The sequence below is a fragment of the Monodelphis domestica genome, chromosome 7 (assembly GCF_027887165.1).
Source record: "Monodelphis domestica isolate mMonDom1 chromosome 7, mMonDom1.pri, whole genome shotgun sequence".
Taxonomy (NCBI): Eukaryota; Metazoa; Chordata; class Mammalia; order Didelphimorphia; family Didelphidae; genus Monodelphis; species Monodelphis domestica.
In genome coordinates, this window is record NC_077233.1 from 92,539,951 (window position 1) to 92,553,000 (window position 13,050).

The 13,050-nt window shown below is 46.2% G+C and overlaps 1 protein-coding gene across 2 annotated transcripts; it reads left to right on the plus strand.

Annotated features, from left to right (window-relative positions):
• The first annotated feature begins 43 nt into the window (after window positions 1-43).
• DALRD3 (DALR anticodon binding domain containing 3) lies at window positions 44-8,478 on the plus strand. 2 transcript variants are annotated; one of them, XM_016424380.2, is made up of 13 exons: window positions 44-278; window positions 695-999; window positions 2,683-2,945; window positions 3,094-3,179; window positions 3,537-3,680; window positions 4,924-4,994; window positions 5,203-5,264; window positions 5,635-5,717; window positions 6,206-6,329; window positions 6,533-6,591; window positions 6,969-7,082; window positions 7,770-7,838; window positions 7,954-8,478. In XM_016424380.2, exons 1-13 carry the CDS (start codon window positions 93-95, stop codon window positions 8,071-8,073), a joined length of 1,686 nt encoding a protein of 561 aa, XP_016279866.2. In that variant the 5' UTR covers window positions 44-92; the 3' UTR covers window positions 8,074-8,478. The 2 variants fall into 2 exon arrangements, with proteins under 2 accessions (XP_016279866.2, XP_001377689.3); XM_001377652.5 differs by having other exon boundaries at window positions 3,555-3,680.
• The last annotated feature ends 4,572 nt before the right edge of the window (window positions 8,479-13,050 follow it).

The following is a 13,050-nucleotide window of genomic DNA, read 5'->3' on the forward strand; positions in this document are numbered from 1 at the left end:
TTCCGACCGTGCGCCCCACCCGCTCATCTCGAACTTCCGGCTTCTCGCCCGAAGTTCCGACTTCCGCTTTCGTCCTCTACTTTCCGGTCTCCATGGCGACCGGGCGCTTCGGGGTCGGGGAGACTTTAGGAGCCCTGAACGCGGCCCTGCGTCCTCCTCCGCCCTCCGCCAGTCCGGGCGGCTCGGTGTGGTTCAAGGAGAGCAGCGCCCGGAACCTGCGCAGCCGCGACTTCCTGGCGCCCCGCGGCGCACTGCAGGCCTTGTTTGGGGACGGGCAGGTGGGGCTGGGCAGGGCAGTTAGCTGCCGGGTGGCCTAAGGGGCCTGTGGACGGGGAGTGGTTCCACCACCGGCCCAGAGCTTTCTCTCAATCCGGGGTTTCAGACCCTGGCCTCGTGCTTATCTACTTGGGATTCTTGGTCGAGCCTCTTCCTCTTTGGTCCGAGACTTCCCCTTGGCAAAAGGCAAGCCAGGTGGGGTGAACTCTAAGCACCTCAAAAGCTCTAGCCTGAAATAGGTCTGGAGTGAGGGACTAGCAGAAGTGTACTGGGAGGAACATGTAGAGTAAAAAAGAGGGAAATGTTCCCCAAAGGGGGAAAGGGAATGGCCTATCCCAGCAACTCTGCAGTTAGGAAGGAGGTTATAAAATCTTCCTTCAGGATTAGCAAATTTATTCCTCTTTTTTAATTTTCTTAGGTACCAAAAGACATTATTGATGGAGTTGCAGCTCTAGAGGCCCCAGGTGTTCCCCCTATTCAGAAATGCACCCAGACGCAGGCTGGATTGGCACTCCAGCTGGAGAGACCCAGTGTCTTTGATCGGGTCCTGAGTTCCTTACAGGGCTATGTAGCTCCCCAACCTACCTCCTCCACCTCTGAGCATAGCATCATCCTGGAATGTGTGTCCCTGCATGGCCCAAAGGGGCCAGATTCCTTAAGCCTGAGCCAGCTGAGAGCTATCCTGGTGGCTGATCACCTAGCAGAGACTTTGCGGAAACAAGGGTGAGTCAGAGTTAGTGATAGTCTTTCTTAGTGGACATCTAGACAAACTAGTGGATTTTGGCTATGGAAAACTTGTCTGGAAAATAAAAGAAAATATAGAAAATAAGGAAAAAAGAAGAAAATGTGCAGGCATTTCATATCTGGAAGTCTTGTTCCCCACCTGCCTGCTACTAATTTATATTAGGACCATAATGGGATGGAAGACTCAGGACTTGTTTTATTGTCATGTATAGTCATGGTTATCATCCCTCCACATAAGCACTCATGCTTCACTGAGTTGTAGAAGCAACCTGGTGTTTTCAAGGACTGAAAAATGACCATCTGCCAGCTCAGGACTATTCTAGCAAGTGTGTAAGAGCTCATTACTCCCTACGACATTTTTTATTCTTGTCCAGGGAAACTTAAAATTATCTACTGAGGCACTGAGGGGCTCTGATTTATGATTATGGAATGAGAACCTATACTTTTGGATAAGTAGACTTGTCAAAGCATATAAGTTGTTAACTCAGCAGCATAACTTATGAATAAGGTGATTATTGTTTAGATAATGAAAGCTTTTTTTTATTAAACCCTTACCTTCCATCTTGGAATCAATACTGTGTATTGGTTCAAAGGTAGAAGAGTGGTAAGGGCTAAGCAATGGGAGTCAAGTGACTTGCCCAGGGTCACACAGCTAGGAAGTGTCTGAGGCCAAATTTGAACCTAAGAACTCCCATTTCTAGGCCTGGTTTTCAATCCACTGAGCCACCCAGCTGCCCCCAGTGAAGAAACAGACAATCAGGGAAAAGTGGCTTGTCCAGGATCACACAACTAGAAAGTATTTGAGGTTAGATTTGAACTCATGAACATGAGTCTTCCTCATTTCAAGCCTGGTTCTCTATGCACTGTACCACCTAGTTGCTCTAGATAATGAAAGCTTTAAAAGAAGGATTTCTTGGAAGTGTGGAAATTGCCCTGTATTAGAGTCTGAAGACTGTGATTCAACACTTGTTTAATATGTCATTTTGGGCAGATTATCTGCTCTCTTTTGAGCCTCATTTTTCTTTTGTTCACAACTGGGACAATACTTCCATCACCTACCCTATAGAGTTGCAATGCTTTGTAAACCCAAAAGTTGCATGGAAATATGAGAATTATTAATACAGATTTTTAAAAGTCATATCTTTGGGGCAGCTAGGTAGCTTCCCTGATAGGGAGCCAGGTGTGGAATTGGGAGGTTTTGGGTTCTAACATCCGGCCTCAAGACACTTCCAAGCCGGTGATCCTGGACAAATGGCTTAACCCCAGTTGCCCCTTACCATTCTATTGCCTTGAACTGATACTTAGGGTTAAAAAAAAAAGTCACATCTTTACATATACAAGAAATTTACTTATGCTATGGACTTCTTTTAGTTCAATTTTTGTAATTAAAAAAAAGCTTTTTGGAAGTAGCAGTGAAAGAGAAGCAAGAATTAAACCACTCTGAGGGTTCAAATGCCAGTGGTTAGTGGAGCCATTGACAGAGAAGCCTGGAGGAAGGACAGTTATCAGTATTTGTAGATTAAAATACTCAGTTCAGTTTAGGATATGTTGAATGTGAAGGATTCATGGTAATGTGGGTCTGGAATTGATTCTAATGGGTGGGCCATTGGCTGTTTCTCATATTGGTTAGATAGGTTCAAGGGTCTCTTGTTTACTATGCAGGGTGACTGTTTACCAGGTTCCAGCTGTAAAGGACCCTGGACTCAGGAGTTTCCTGCAGCAGCTAAAAGTCAACTGGCCATCAGCTTCCAAGACGTCCTCATCCCCAGAATCCACTGAAGCACTGAAGGAAATTCTTAAGGATCATGCTGTTGTCCCAATTGAAGAATTACCTTCTGGAGTGGTGTGCAAAGTATCCTTGAAAGAGTTTTTGGAGCAGCAGCCAGGCTTGGAAGGCTTTGACCCCAACCTGGACATCTGTTTAGGTAAAAGTGAACAAGTTATCTTTGGGAGAAGGATGGACCTCAGCTCTCTTTCTTTAGTTTAGGCCCTGCAGAGAGTGCAAGGACATTCTGTTGAAGAGAAACACTAGTCCTGTGCAGCTCTCAAATCTTTCTTCCTTGTCCTCTGTAGTAACTGAGGATCAGCTGGGAGCCCTGGCTGAGCTCCAAGATGCTGCCCAGCACTACCCTAGGAATCTCCCCTCAAGTCACAGCCAGGTGTGTAAGGGCATTCTTCCCTTCTCCCCCCCCCCCCCCAATCACTTGAACTAAGAAGAATTGGGGAAGGTCAGACAATCTGTAAACAAATCTGTGAACTAAGCAGAATTGGGGTAGGTCAGACAATCTGTAAACAAACAATCTGGCCCTTATCTGGGCCAGGCATGCTATTAAACAGATGAGGCCCACAGTGATGCTGACCTGAGAGGCAGGCTGGCAAAGTGGGAAGAAACCTGGGCTTTGTGTCAAGCTTTGGTCCTATCACTTCTTAGCCCTCTAATCTCTTAGCACCTCAAATTCTCCTAGAAAACAGGGGTCCAAATACTTGCACTTCCCCTCATAATCTCCAAGTTGTAGCTTTTTTGCCTCTTGCAGGCTGAGTCTTCTGCTGGAGGCACTGCCTGCTCTGTGGTTCATGTGGTGAGCTGTGAGGAAGCATTCCAGCAGCAGAAGTTAGACCTGCTCTGGAGACTGCTGGATGCCAATGCCCCTTCCCAACAGGTTAGTAGTGGACCAGAGGGAACTTGTCATTTCCTCATGGTCCTGCATAACCACCTCTGCAACTCACAGATTTCCCTCTCCACCTTTGCAGACCAGCACACTCTCATCTTTGATTGGATAGACATGTTTTACTGCCTACTCAGGTCATGACTTACTGTATCTCTCTTGCTTCTGTGTCACAGACCATGTGTCATCAGACTCTAAACCCTTAAAAGGCTAGGAATAAGTATAGAACTTTGAATCAGCCATATCACCAGGATTTGGGATTATGGTACAATTTTGTCTCCAGTTAGCTCTTAAGTCATTATTCATTTACTGTGATCTATCATGCCTTGGAAGATACCAAAATGTCCTGGTTTCTAGTCTCTGATTTCTATGGCTGGGGAAATCACAGTCCACCTGGGGAGCTAAAACTCAAACAGAAAAAATTATAAATGTCAGATATAACCAAGTCTTAAAATTGATGAGCCAGAGGATAGGGAAGGTTATGATGAGATTTAGTGAGTTTATGTCACCATCATCTCTGGAGGGACTTGAGCCAGGAAGCAGATTAGGGGACAAACCAATCTAGGCAGTGGAGTGTGATGAAAGTAGGAGTAAGCCTGAGTGTTAAAGGGAGCCTGAAGAAACTAGCTTGACCCACAGAAATGGGATGGGTATCCGGAGTGGGGAGATGGTAATGGCTCTGAAGTCCAACTCTTTATATGGTGAAAAATTGGGAGTCACGGGAGGTTCTCAATGAGGGAAATGTGAGGCTAAAAGTTATGCCTCACAGGGAGAACATCTGACAGCCTGTACAGGATTTTTATGTGTTGTCTCCTCTGGTTAAACTATGAACTCCTGGAGAGCAGGGATTGTCTTGCTTTTTCTCTTTTTCACACCCATCACTTAGTATAGTGCATGGCACTTAGAAAGCTCTTACTAAGTATTTTCATTTATTCAGTCACAGTTAAATTGTGGGTTGGAAAATGATCAGAGACCCTGAAGGGAGGGCAGTGAGTTAGGGAGCTCTTACAGTAGACCAGATGAAGTGAAAGAAATTTAGACTAGAACTGGGGCTGGGATGGAGCAGGGACCAGCTAATGACACAAAGTAGAACTGATGGGACTTGAGATTGGATATAAAGGTTGATGCCTGGGAAAACGGCCTCCAGCTAGAGGTTGCAAGCTGAGCAATTAGAGTTATGGAAGAGTTATATCCAGGCCAGTGTGGGGACTCTACCATCTGTTTCCCCTTCTTTCAGAAGCACCTTGTCTGTGGACCAGTGAAAGTTGTGGGCTCTCCTACCCCACTGAGTGCTTCCCAGTATTATAGGTGAGTAGGCATGGAGCAGCTGAGGTCCAAACCACATTCTGAGGATGACCTTGTGGTGGGCACTATCATGGGAGGTGACTGAGACTGAAATCAACTGGCTAGCCTCACAGAGTAAAGGATGAGGCCAAGTGGGTCAAGGGGTCTTCCTGGAGTGGTTCAGGCCAAGGGGATAGCTGTATCTTACTTTCCAATGGGCTATTTTTGGCAGGCTCCGGCAATCCCAGATGCGTGAGGCCTCAGTGCTGAAGTATGGAGTTGACTTTGTTCAGGGTAATGCTTCATTAGTGTGGGAGCCAGACCTTAGATCACTCTCTCTGCTCCCTCGGGTTGGTGGCTCTTTCCTTATCAGAGGATAGAAGGTGGGAACTGGTAGGGCCTTTCCTGTTTCTTAGCTAGGAATTTGTCAATTGAGGGATGGACAATACAAACTTATCTTTTTAGTTGGGCTATGGAATACATTGTTCTTGTTTCCCCCAACAGATTTACTTTTATTATCCTTTTTGGTTCATGCTGATATAGCACAAGTCCATGTCCCTTACTGAGCTGGGGAAAGGAAAGGCCATTAAGGAGATAGCACTGTTCTGGGATGAGATACCCCCTGAGACTGATATGTCCATCATGGATTCTGTACCCTACATAGATGAGGCCTGGAGTGAAATAATTGGGGCTCTCACTTCTGCTGCAGTCAAGTTTGAAATGCTAAGTACAGCCCATCGAAGTCAGGTGAGATTGAATCAGTGCCTACCTGTGGACAGGGTGTGAGAGCACTAGCAGGCCACAGCAGAGAGGGGGTGCTCTGGGGTACAGTGGCCCTCTAGATAGAAATCACAGGGTATATTAGCCTAATGCCATTCTTTCGTAACAGGGAAATAATGCTTTTGATTTAACTTAATAACCGTCTCGGGGGAAATAACACTGCCCCTGTGCTTGGACTGTTCCTGGTCTAAAGGGCCATGGTGTAGTAGAAGGAAGGGCTGTTAGCCTGAGGACCAAAGGAGAGGTATGAGCTGTAGCCCTGACAGCTCTGGGCCTGGGCAAGTCAGTTCTCTAGGTCTAAATGTTTTCCTTGGCAAAATGAGGGGGTTGGACTAGATGATCTCTTTTTCAGCTTGAAACTCCTGATTCTAACCATGGCTTCTGCCATGAAGGGGAGGTGGGGCTGACTCCAAACACGAACTCTTGGGGTTCAGGGATTATCATGTTGCTGACAGATGTCTTTGGACTTGGAGGATACTAGCGTCTCTACCAAAGGCACCAAGAGTGGAGCTTTTGTCATGTACAACTGTGCCCGGCTTGCCACCCTCTTTGATGGCTATCAGCGGGGTGTAGAACAAGGTGAGCTACAGAGCCTGGGACCTTGCTTAGCCTGATTTGGTCAGATCCTTCAGGGTGGGAGCAATCAGGAGCTGTCTGTATTTACTGCAGAGTTCGCTGAACTTGAAAGTGTCTTTGGAACTGCCTTAAACATCCTATTTCTCTGCCTTATCTGGATGACCAAGGATGTTGTGGCAGACTCCAGATGGCTTTCTCATTCTTAGGTTTGTATCCTGCTTTCCCTGATGTGTCTGAGCTGGACTTCTCTTTGCTTCGTGAAGAGGTGAGTGACCAGGATTAGGAGGGTTTAGGGTAGCTAGGAAAGTCTCTATTTGTAGAACCTGGTTCTGGATCCTGTGCTCCCTGTTCTTCAGAGGCTGGGCCATAAGGCACTTATGGGGAACCAAGTATGTGCAAAGCCACATAGGAACTTATGAAGAAGACAAAAACATGGGACTTTTAGGTAAACCAGGCCTAGAAACGGTATTCCCACACTAGCAGTCTGGTTGCTCTCTAAACTTCAGGCCATCAGATGTCAAGCCATGCTTTCTGCTTGTTTGTCCTGGACCTCAAGGGATGAGTTAGGTGGGTTTGGGCCAGAACAGCAAGGCTGGATGAGTTGATGACAACTTCAGCAAATGACAGAATTTCTCTTTACAGGGCGAATGGCTTTTGCTTTTCAATGGAATTATCCCCTTCCCTGAGGTACTCAGCCAATCGGCACAGCTCCAAGTCTCAAGACCAGGAATCAGGATAATAGCCAACACAGAGGCGGTATGGCATGGGGGGAGTGTGTGTCAGGGGCATAAGACTGCTCTCTCAGAGCCAGCTTTGTCAGGAGACACAGATGCCACATACTGTCCTACTTCTGTGCCAAGTTGTAGAAGGCCCTCAGGAAGATTAATAGAAACATTCCTCCAGCTTTCCAGACTGGCACAAGAGGTAACCGGTTTAGTTCTCTGGTGCTGTTTCTGGAAGGTAGGGGGTTTAGCAAATTATACTGTGAACATGAGCTGTCTTGACCTTGTGGCCAAGGAATTCCTTTCTTTTTTTTTTAGGAAAAAAGTTGACAAAAATCAATTTTCTCTCCTTCCTACACCTCCCACCACCACTGGGGCAATCCTACATTGGAATTGCTCCAAAAGTCCAGGGATTTCCTTTGCAGGGGGAAGTGCAAAATCAGCCTTCTGCCTTTACTTCTTTAAACATCTACCTTCTGTTGATTCTTCTGTCATCTACTCTAAGGCAGAAAAGTGACAAGGGCTAGGCAATGAGGGTTAAGTGACTTGCCCAGGGTTACAGCTAAGAAGTGTCCAAGTTCAAATTTGAACCCAGGATCTCCTGTCTCTGGGTCTGGCTCCCTATCCACCGAACCACCTAGCTGCCCCTTTGTCTTCACTTGTTATATTAAACCTCTGTGTATGAATCGGACTGAAGAATATTGACTTTTTTTCCCCCCAGGTGTGCAAGTTTTTGGTGCATCTGAGCATGGATTTCAGCTCCTACTATAACCGAGTGCACATCCTTGGGGTGAGTACGGGTTCACTAAGGTTTTCTTAGGGAGAAGGCTGCTCTCATGGTATCAAAAGAGAGAGAAATACTGCCCTGGTCCTGATGGATTTAGGATGGCCTCCTTTCCCTGCAGGAACCACGACCTCATCTGTTTGGGCAGATGTTTGCTCGCTTACAGCTCATGCGGGCTGTTCAAGAGGTTTTCCACAGCGCCCTGGCCACTCTGCATCTTCCCCCACTCAGCCAGATCTGAGGATACCATTCTGTCCTCCAAGGACCTTCCAGTTGTGCCATTCACTGCCTACCTCCAAGGCACTGGACTCGACTGTCTCCATGGTCTCAGGACATTGTTAAAATCAGCAAAGGCAGGTGCTTGGCTGCAGAAACCTGCCTACTGTTTACTTGGTTAAAATGTCTTATTTTGGACAAAACCATCCCCCACCAACATAGCCTTCGGTGCTTTCCAGCTGTGCCATTTCATTTTCTGGGCCCAGCTCTCAGCAGTTACTACTTGTCCCTACAACAGTTTAACATCTCTTTGATTTACTAATGAGGAGAAATCCATCTAGTACTCTCAGAACCCAGAAAGCCCTGGACTGCTGGCAGAGGCTGGGAGCAAACTAACATTTCCCTCCAAAATAAAGTGTTTTGTTGGTTATCGGGTGAGCATCTTGCTTGGGTCTCTGCTCAGGAGGAACAACAGATGAGCTGGAACTTTAACCTTAACCCCTGAGTCCATTCCCCACCTCCTGCCCCAGCTTGTCAAGCACTGACAAGGGTAAGGAAACCCTCTACTCTTGCTCGCATTACTTTGCCTACATAGCTCTTCTGCTGTCCATTGGCAGAGTGTCTACCATGAGGCAACAGTTCAGGCCTCAAAGCTTCAGAGTGGAATACAATTCAGTAAGCATTTACTAAGAAGCACAGATGCCCAAGCCAGTGTTTTCAGTGCTGGAAGTACAAAGTCAGAACTGTTTTCAACCTCAAAGAGCTCAGAGTCTCTTGAGAGAGAAGGATGGAAAAAGAATCTGCAATCAAGGATGCCAGGCAAGCCCCAAGTTTGTTCTCCTGGTGTGGTATGTTTGTGTGTGAGTGGGGAGGGGAATATATGTCCAAGTTTCCCTTTCTCCTCTACTGGTCCCCACTTAACTCTCTCTTTTTCTTTTTAAAACCCTTACCTTAGAATTGATGAATTTGCATAGAATTGATAGTATTGGTTGAGTGGTAAGGGCTAGGCAATTGGGGTGAAGTGCCAAGGACACTTAACCCCAAAGACACAGCTAGGAAGCCTCTGAGGCCATTTTGAACCCAGGTTCAAACCCTCCTGACTCCAGGCCTGGCTGTCTCCCCTGAGCCACCTAGCTGCTCCTTAATAACTACCTCTTAGGTTTACTTGCTGGAGAATACTTTGCTGGGGCCAAAGCAGGGCCTTCAGAGTTTGCTGATTTAACAATTCATACTCAGTTTTCACCTACAGCCCATACCACCTTCCTCGGTGTCTACCAAGGTTCCCTTCCATTCTTGGCCCTTCATTTTCCCACTTGGGAGGTGGGTACACCTTCGGGAACTCTTCTACCTCCTTTGCAATGGCTCTCCAGGAACAACAGCAGGTGGAGGCTCCCTGAAAACATCCAGGAGCCATTATCCTCCCTTAGGTCGTAGCCAGAGCCAACACATCCACTTCCTCATCATCATCCTTGTGGCCCCCAAGTTTACTTGTAGCTTGTCAAAAGTTCTGTCTCTCAGTCCCTGGCCTCATGGCTCTTGTGAACTGGGTGTTCAGTTCCAGTGATATTGGGGGTCATCCACCATCTGGTGCGTGACTAAACAATCTCCTAGGGGTCAGGTAGCAGTGAATGGAGGATCAAAGAGCTATTTTCTCATGTGGAGGTAATACCAGCTAATCCAATTGGCTCAGGATGCTGAATAATCAAGTCTGCCTTCAATAGAAAGGGCAGCGGGCTGGGGCACTCAGGCTGGCACCAGGGCTGTAGAGGGGGTGAATGAAGATGGAGCATGAATACAGTATCTTCTTTTGGGAAGATAAACCTTCATCTCAGAGATGGCGGGCCCTGGGGAAGAAGTTATAAAACAAAGAGGAAGACATATTTCAGAAGATAGTGCTCTTAAGAACTGGTCACTCATTTGGCCTCACCTGCTCTGAGGACACTTCTGTACCGGATATTGGCACATATATAAAGTAAATAAATGCAAAACCCAATTGCTGCCCAGCCTTTGATCTCCTGCTGCTTTGGGACCAACACAGGTTTCCATGCTTTCACTGGAACTGCCTTGCCCTCCATTCCCCCAAATTCATCCTTTTACTGCCAGAGTAATCTTCCTCATGTGCTATATATGTCATTTCTCTGCTCAAGAACATTCAGTGGCTCCTGAATAGCAGTATCAGATTGCTGATTCTGCTATTCAAGGCCCTTTACAACCTAGCTCCAATATACCTGTCTATACTTACCTCATACTACTCTCCCCTTCAGAGTTCCAATTAAAGTGGACTACATCTTTACCCATATTTTCTTTTTTTTTGAAACCCCTTATCTTCTGCCTTAGAATTGATACATGTCTCAGTTCCAAGACAGAAGATTGACAATGGCTAGGCAACTGGGGTTAAGTGATCAGCCAAGGTAGGTAGTGTCTCAGGGCAGATTTGAAACCAGGTTTTCCTGCCTGCAGACCTGGCGCTCTACTGGCTGAGCCACCTAGCTGCTACTATTATCCATATTTTCAAATGACTTCCTACCACCTCCCTCGCCACCAACTGAACTTTCTCAGATACTCGGGACACTCCACAAAGAGACTTCCCGTGGGGGAAAGAAAATTCCCCATCCCCAAACTCACAGCGCTCTGCCCAGATCTTTGCTCTTGGTTCATTTTTTCCTGCCTGTAGTGAATAGATCTTTCCCTAAATAGCCCAGAAGCTCTTTCAGAAAAGAGCCTGTGTTTTATCTGTGTTGCAAATATCTGAGCACAGAGCCTGGCGCATAACTGTTTGAATTCTTTGATAAATGAAACTGAAAGTTTATGTGAAATATATATGAAATGTGGAGCACTGGAACCCCAGGCCAAGTTTTGGGGCCTATGAGGAATTCCCAACTGACCTTTGTCCAGAAATAGGTGCTCCAAAAAAGGTGAGAACGGAGCTGAGATCGTCAGCAAGGAGCATGCTGTTTTTCCCCCTAATAAGTTCATCTTAGTTGTCACATGAGGCCTAGTGGGGATGCCACTCAGGCTGTCAGTGAACAAATACTTATCGTGCACCTGTGTATGCTGGCTGCAGGGGATGTTAAGTACGTAGAGTGAAAGATAACTTGGAAATAAGGTTATGTTCTAATGAGGAAAACAAACAGATTTAAAAACAGACTGAATAGATGTGCACACAGAGCAGTTAAATAAAAAGCAGTTTGGGAAGGAGGTTCTTGTACCAGGAAGGGGGTGGAAAGGCTTCAAGCAGAGATAATGACTAAGGGAAATGGAGGAACAGAAGGTAGATGTGAGGAGGGGGGTACATTTAGGCAGGAAATGCAGGCAGTGCAATGGATGCGTAATAGAGAGAAGGTCTATTTGTCAGGATCACAGGGCATACCCCACGATACCCCGAGGGGAATCGTATCCAGTGAGGGTGGACGTTTGGAGCCAGGTTATGCAAGGATTTAAGAGCTAAACAGAGTTTTTATTTTATTCTAGAGAATCTGGGGCTTGTGAACCTGTTCACTATTTTGATAACTTTCCATATAATTAATTTCTTTTGTATACTTATTTTGTGATTTTAGAAACATTCTGAGTACGAGTTCCTAACAACAAAAAGTTAAGAGTGCTTGGTTTTAGAGAAAATGGGAAGGCCCTGGAGTGAGCAGAGTAGAGAAATCGTACGGTCAGACCTCTATATAAGGAAAATTACTTTGGCTTCAGTGTATGTACTAGAGTGGTAAAAGACCTAAAGCAGCAAGACCAACTAGAAGTCATTTGTAGTCATCTAAGCAAGAGGTTTAGGTAAGGAAGGAAACTGGTAGCTGTGTGAATGGAGAGAAGGGGTCCAGGGGAAGAGATGTTGCGGCAAGCTATGGTGATTGCCTGGGTATGTGAAATGAGGGACAGAATGCTGCTGTTATGAAGCTGGGAGACTAGAAAGGTGGTGGTGCCTTTAACAGAAATATGGAATCTTGGGAGAAGGGAACATAGGCCAGGGAAAAAGAAGTTGGCTTTTAGACACGTTGGGTCTCAGGTATCTGTTATGTACAAGATGCAAACTGGCGATGCTGGCCTAAAGTTCAGGGAAGAGGCTGGGGCTGGTTGTCACCTGCGATGGGAGCTAAGAAGGCTCCCCAGGGAGAGAGAAGAGGGCAGAACCTTGGGAATTGCCTCCAGTTAGGGCTGGGATGTGAATGAGGAGCCTGAGAAGGAGCAACCATTCAGGTGAAGCAGGAGAGAATAGTGTCATGAAAGCCCAGAGAGCAGTCTCTAGGAGAAGGCAATCAATTGTCAAATTAAGTAGGTACTTTGGAGGAGCAGTTTTGTTGAGTTAGGATGTTGAAACTCGGAATATAAAGGGTTTCAGAGGATCTGAAAACCGTGGGAGTCAGGCACTGTTTAGATAAGGCTGATGTAGAAAGACTCCTGAAGGAGATGAAGCTATTTTTTGATCCCACCCCACCTCCAAGGCAAGACTTGGCCCCTCAAAAGGCCTTTAGGACCCTGCAGTTACCTGCGGGGTAACATCCACCCAAAGGACAAGAGAAAAAGCTGTATTAAATGAAGGAGGGTGGGAAAGCAACTAGGAGATTGCAATGCAAAATGAAAGCGGGGAAAGGCAAGTAATATTGTGCCCAAAGATGATAGAAGGGATGATAGGACAGTGACCCAGCAGGGAGAAAATCCATTGCTTTTGATGTCAAATGCCAGATGGGATTAGTTGGGATCAATGACAAGAAGAGAGGAGAAATCTGGCTCCTAAATATCCTTTAATTCCTAGCTAATTCATTTTAGAGCAGTAGCAAGATGGAGTGGAGAAAAGTCTGGACTTGGAACCAGGAGAAACCTGGGTTCACATCTCAGCTCTGACAGTTCAGGCAAGTCACTTCGGCTTTTTAACTTGTTTCCTCATCTGTAAAGTACGAATAGTGCTCTTTGGACCCTTGCTTTGTAAATCTTAAATTGATTTAGAAATGTGAACTTCTCTAGACTATAGTTTTGTGACACAGGAAATGTCCCAAACCTT

Bases quoted from the DNA above. Each gene is read 5' to 3' on its own strand.
- DALRD3 (XM_016424380.2), top strand. From the start codon at position 93: ATGGCGACCGGGCGCTTCGGGGTCGGGGAGACTTTAGGAGCCCTGAAC. The intron at 5,718-6,205 runs GTGAGATTGAAT...TGTTGCTGACAG, and splicing joins GTACAGCCCATCGAAGTCAG to ATGTCTTTGGACTTGGAGGA. The intron at 7,839-7,953 runs GTGAGTACGGGT...CTTTCCCTGCAG, and splicing joins ACCGAGTGCACATCCTTGGG to GAACCACGACCTCATCTGTT.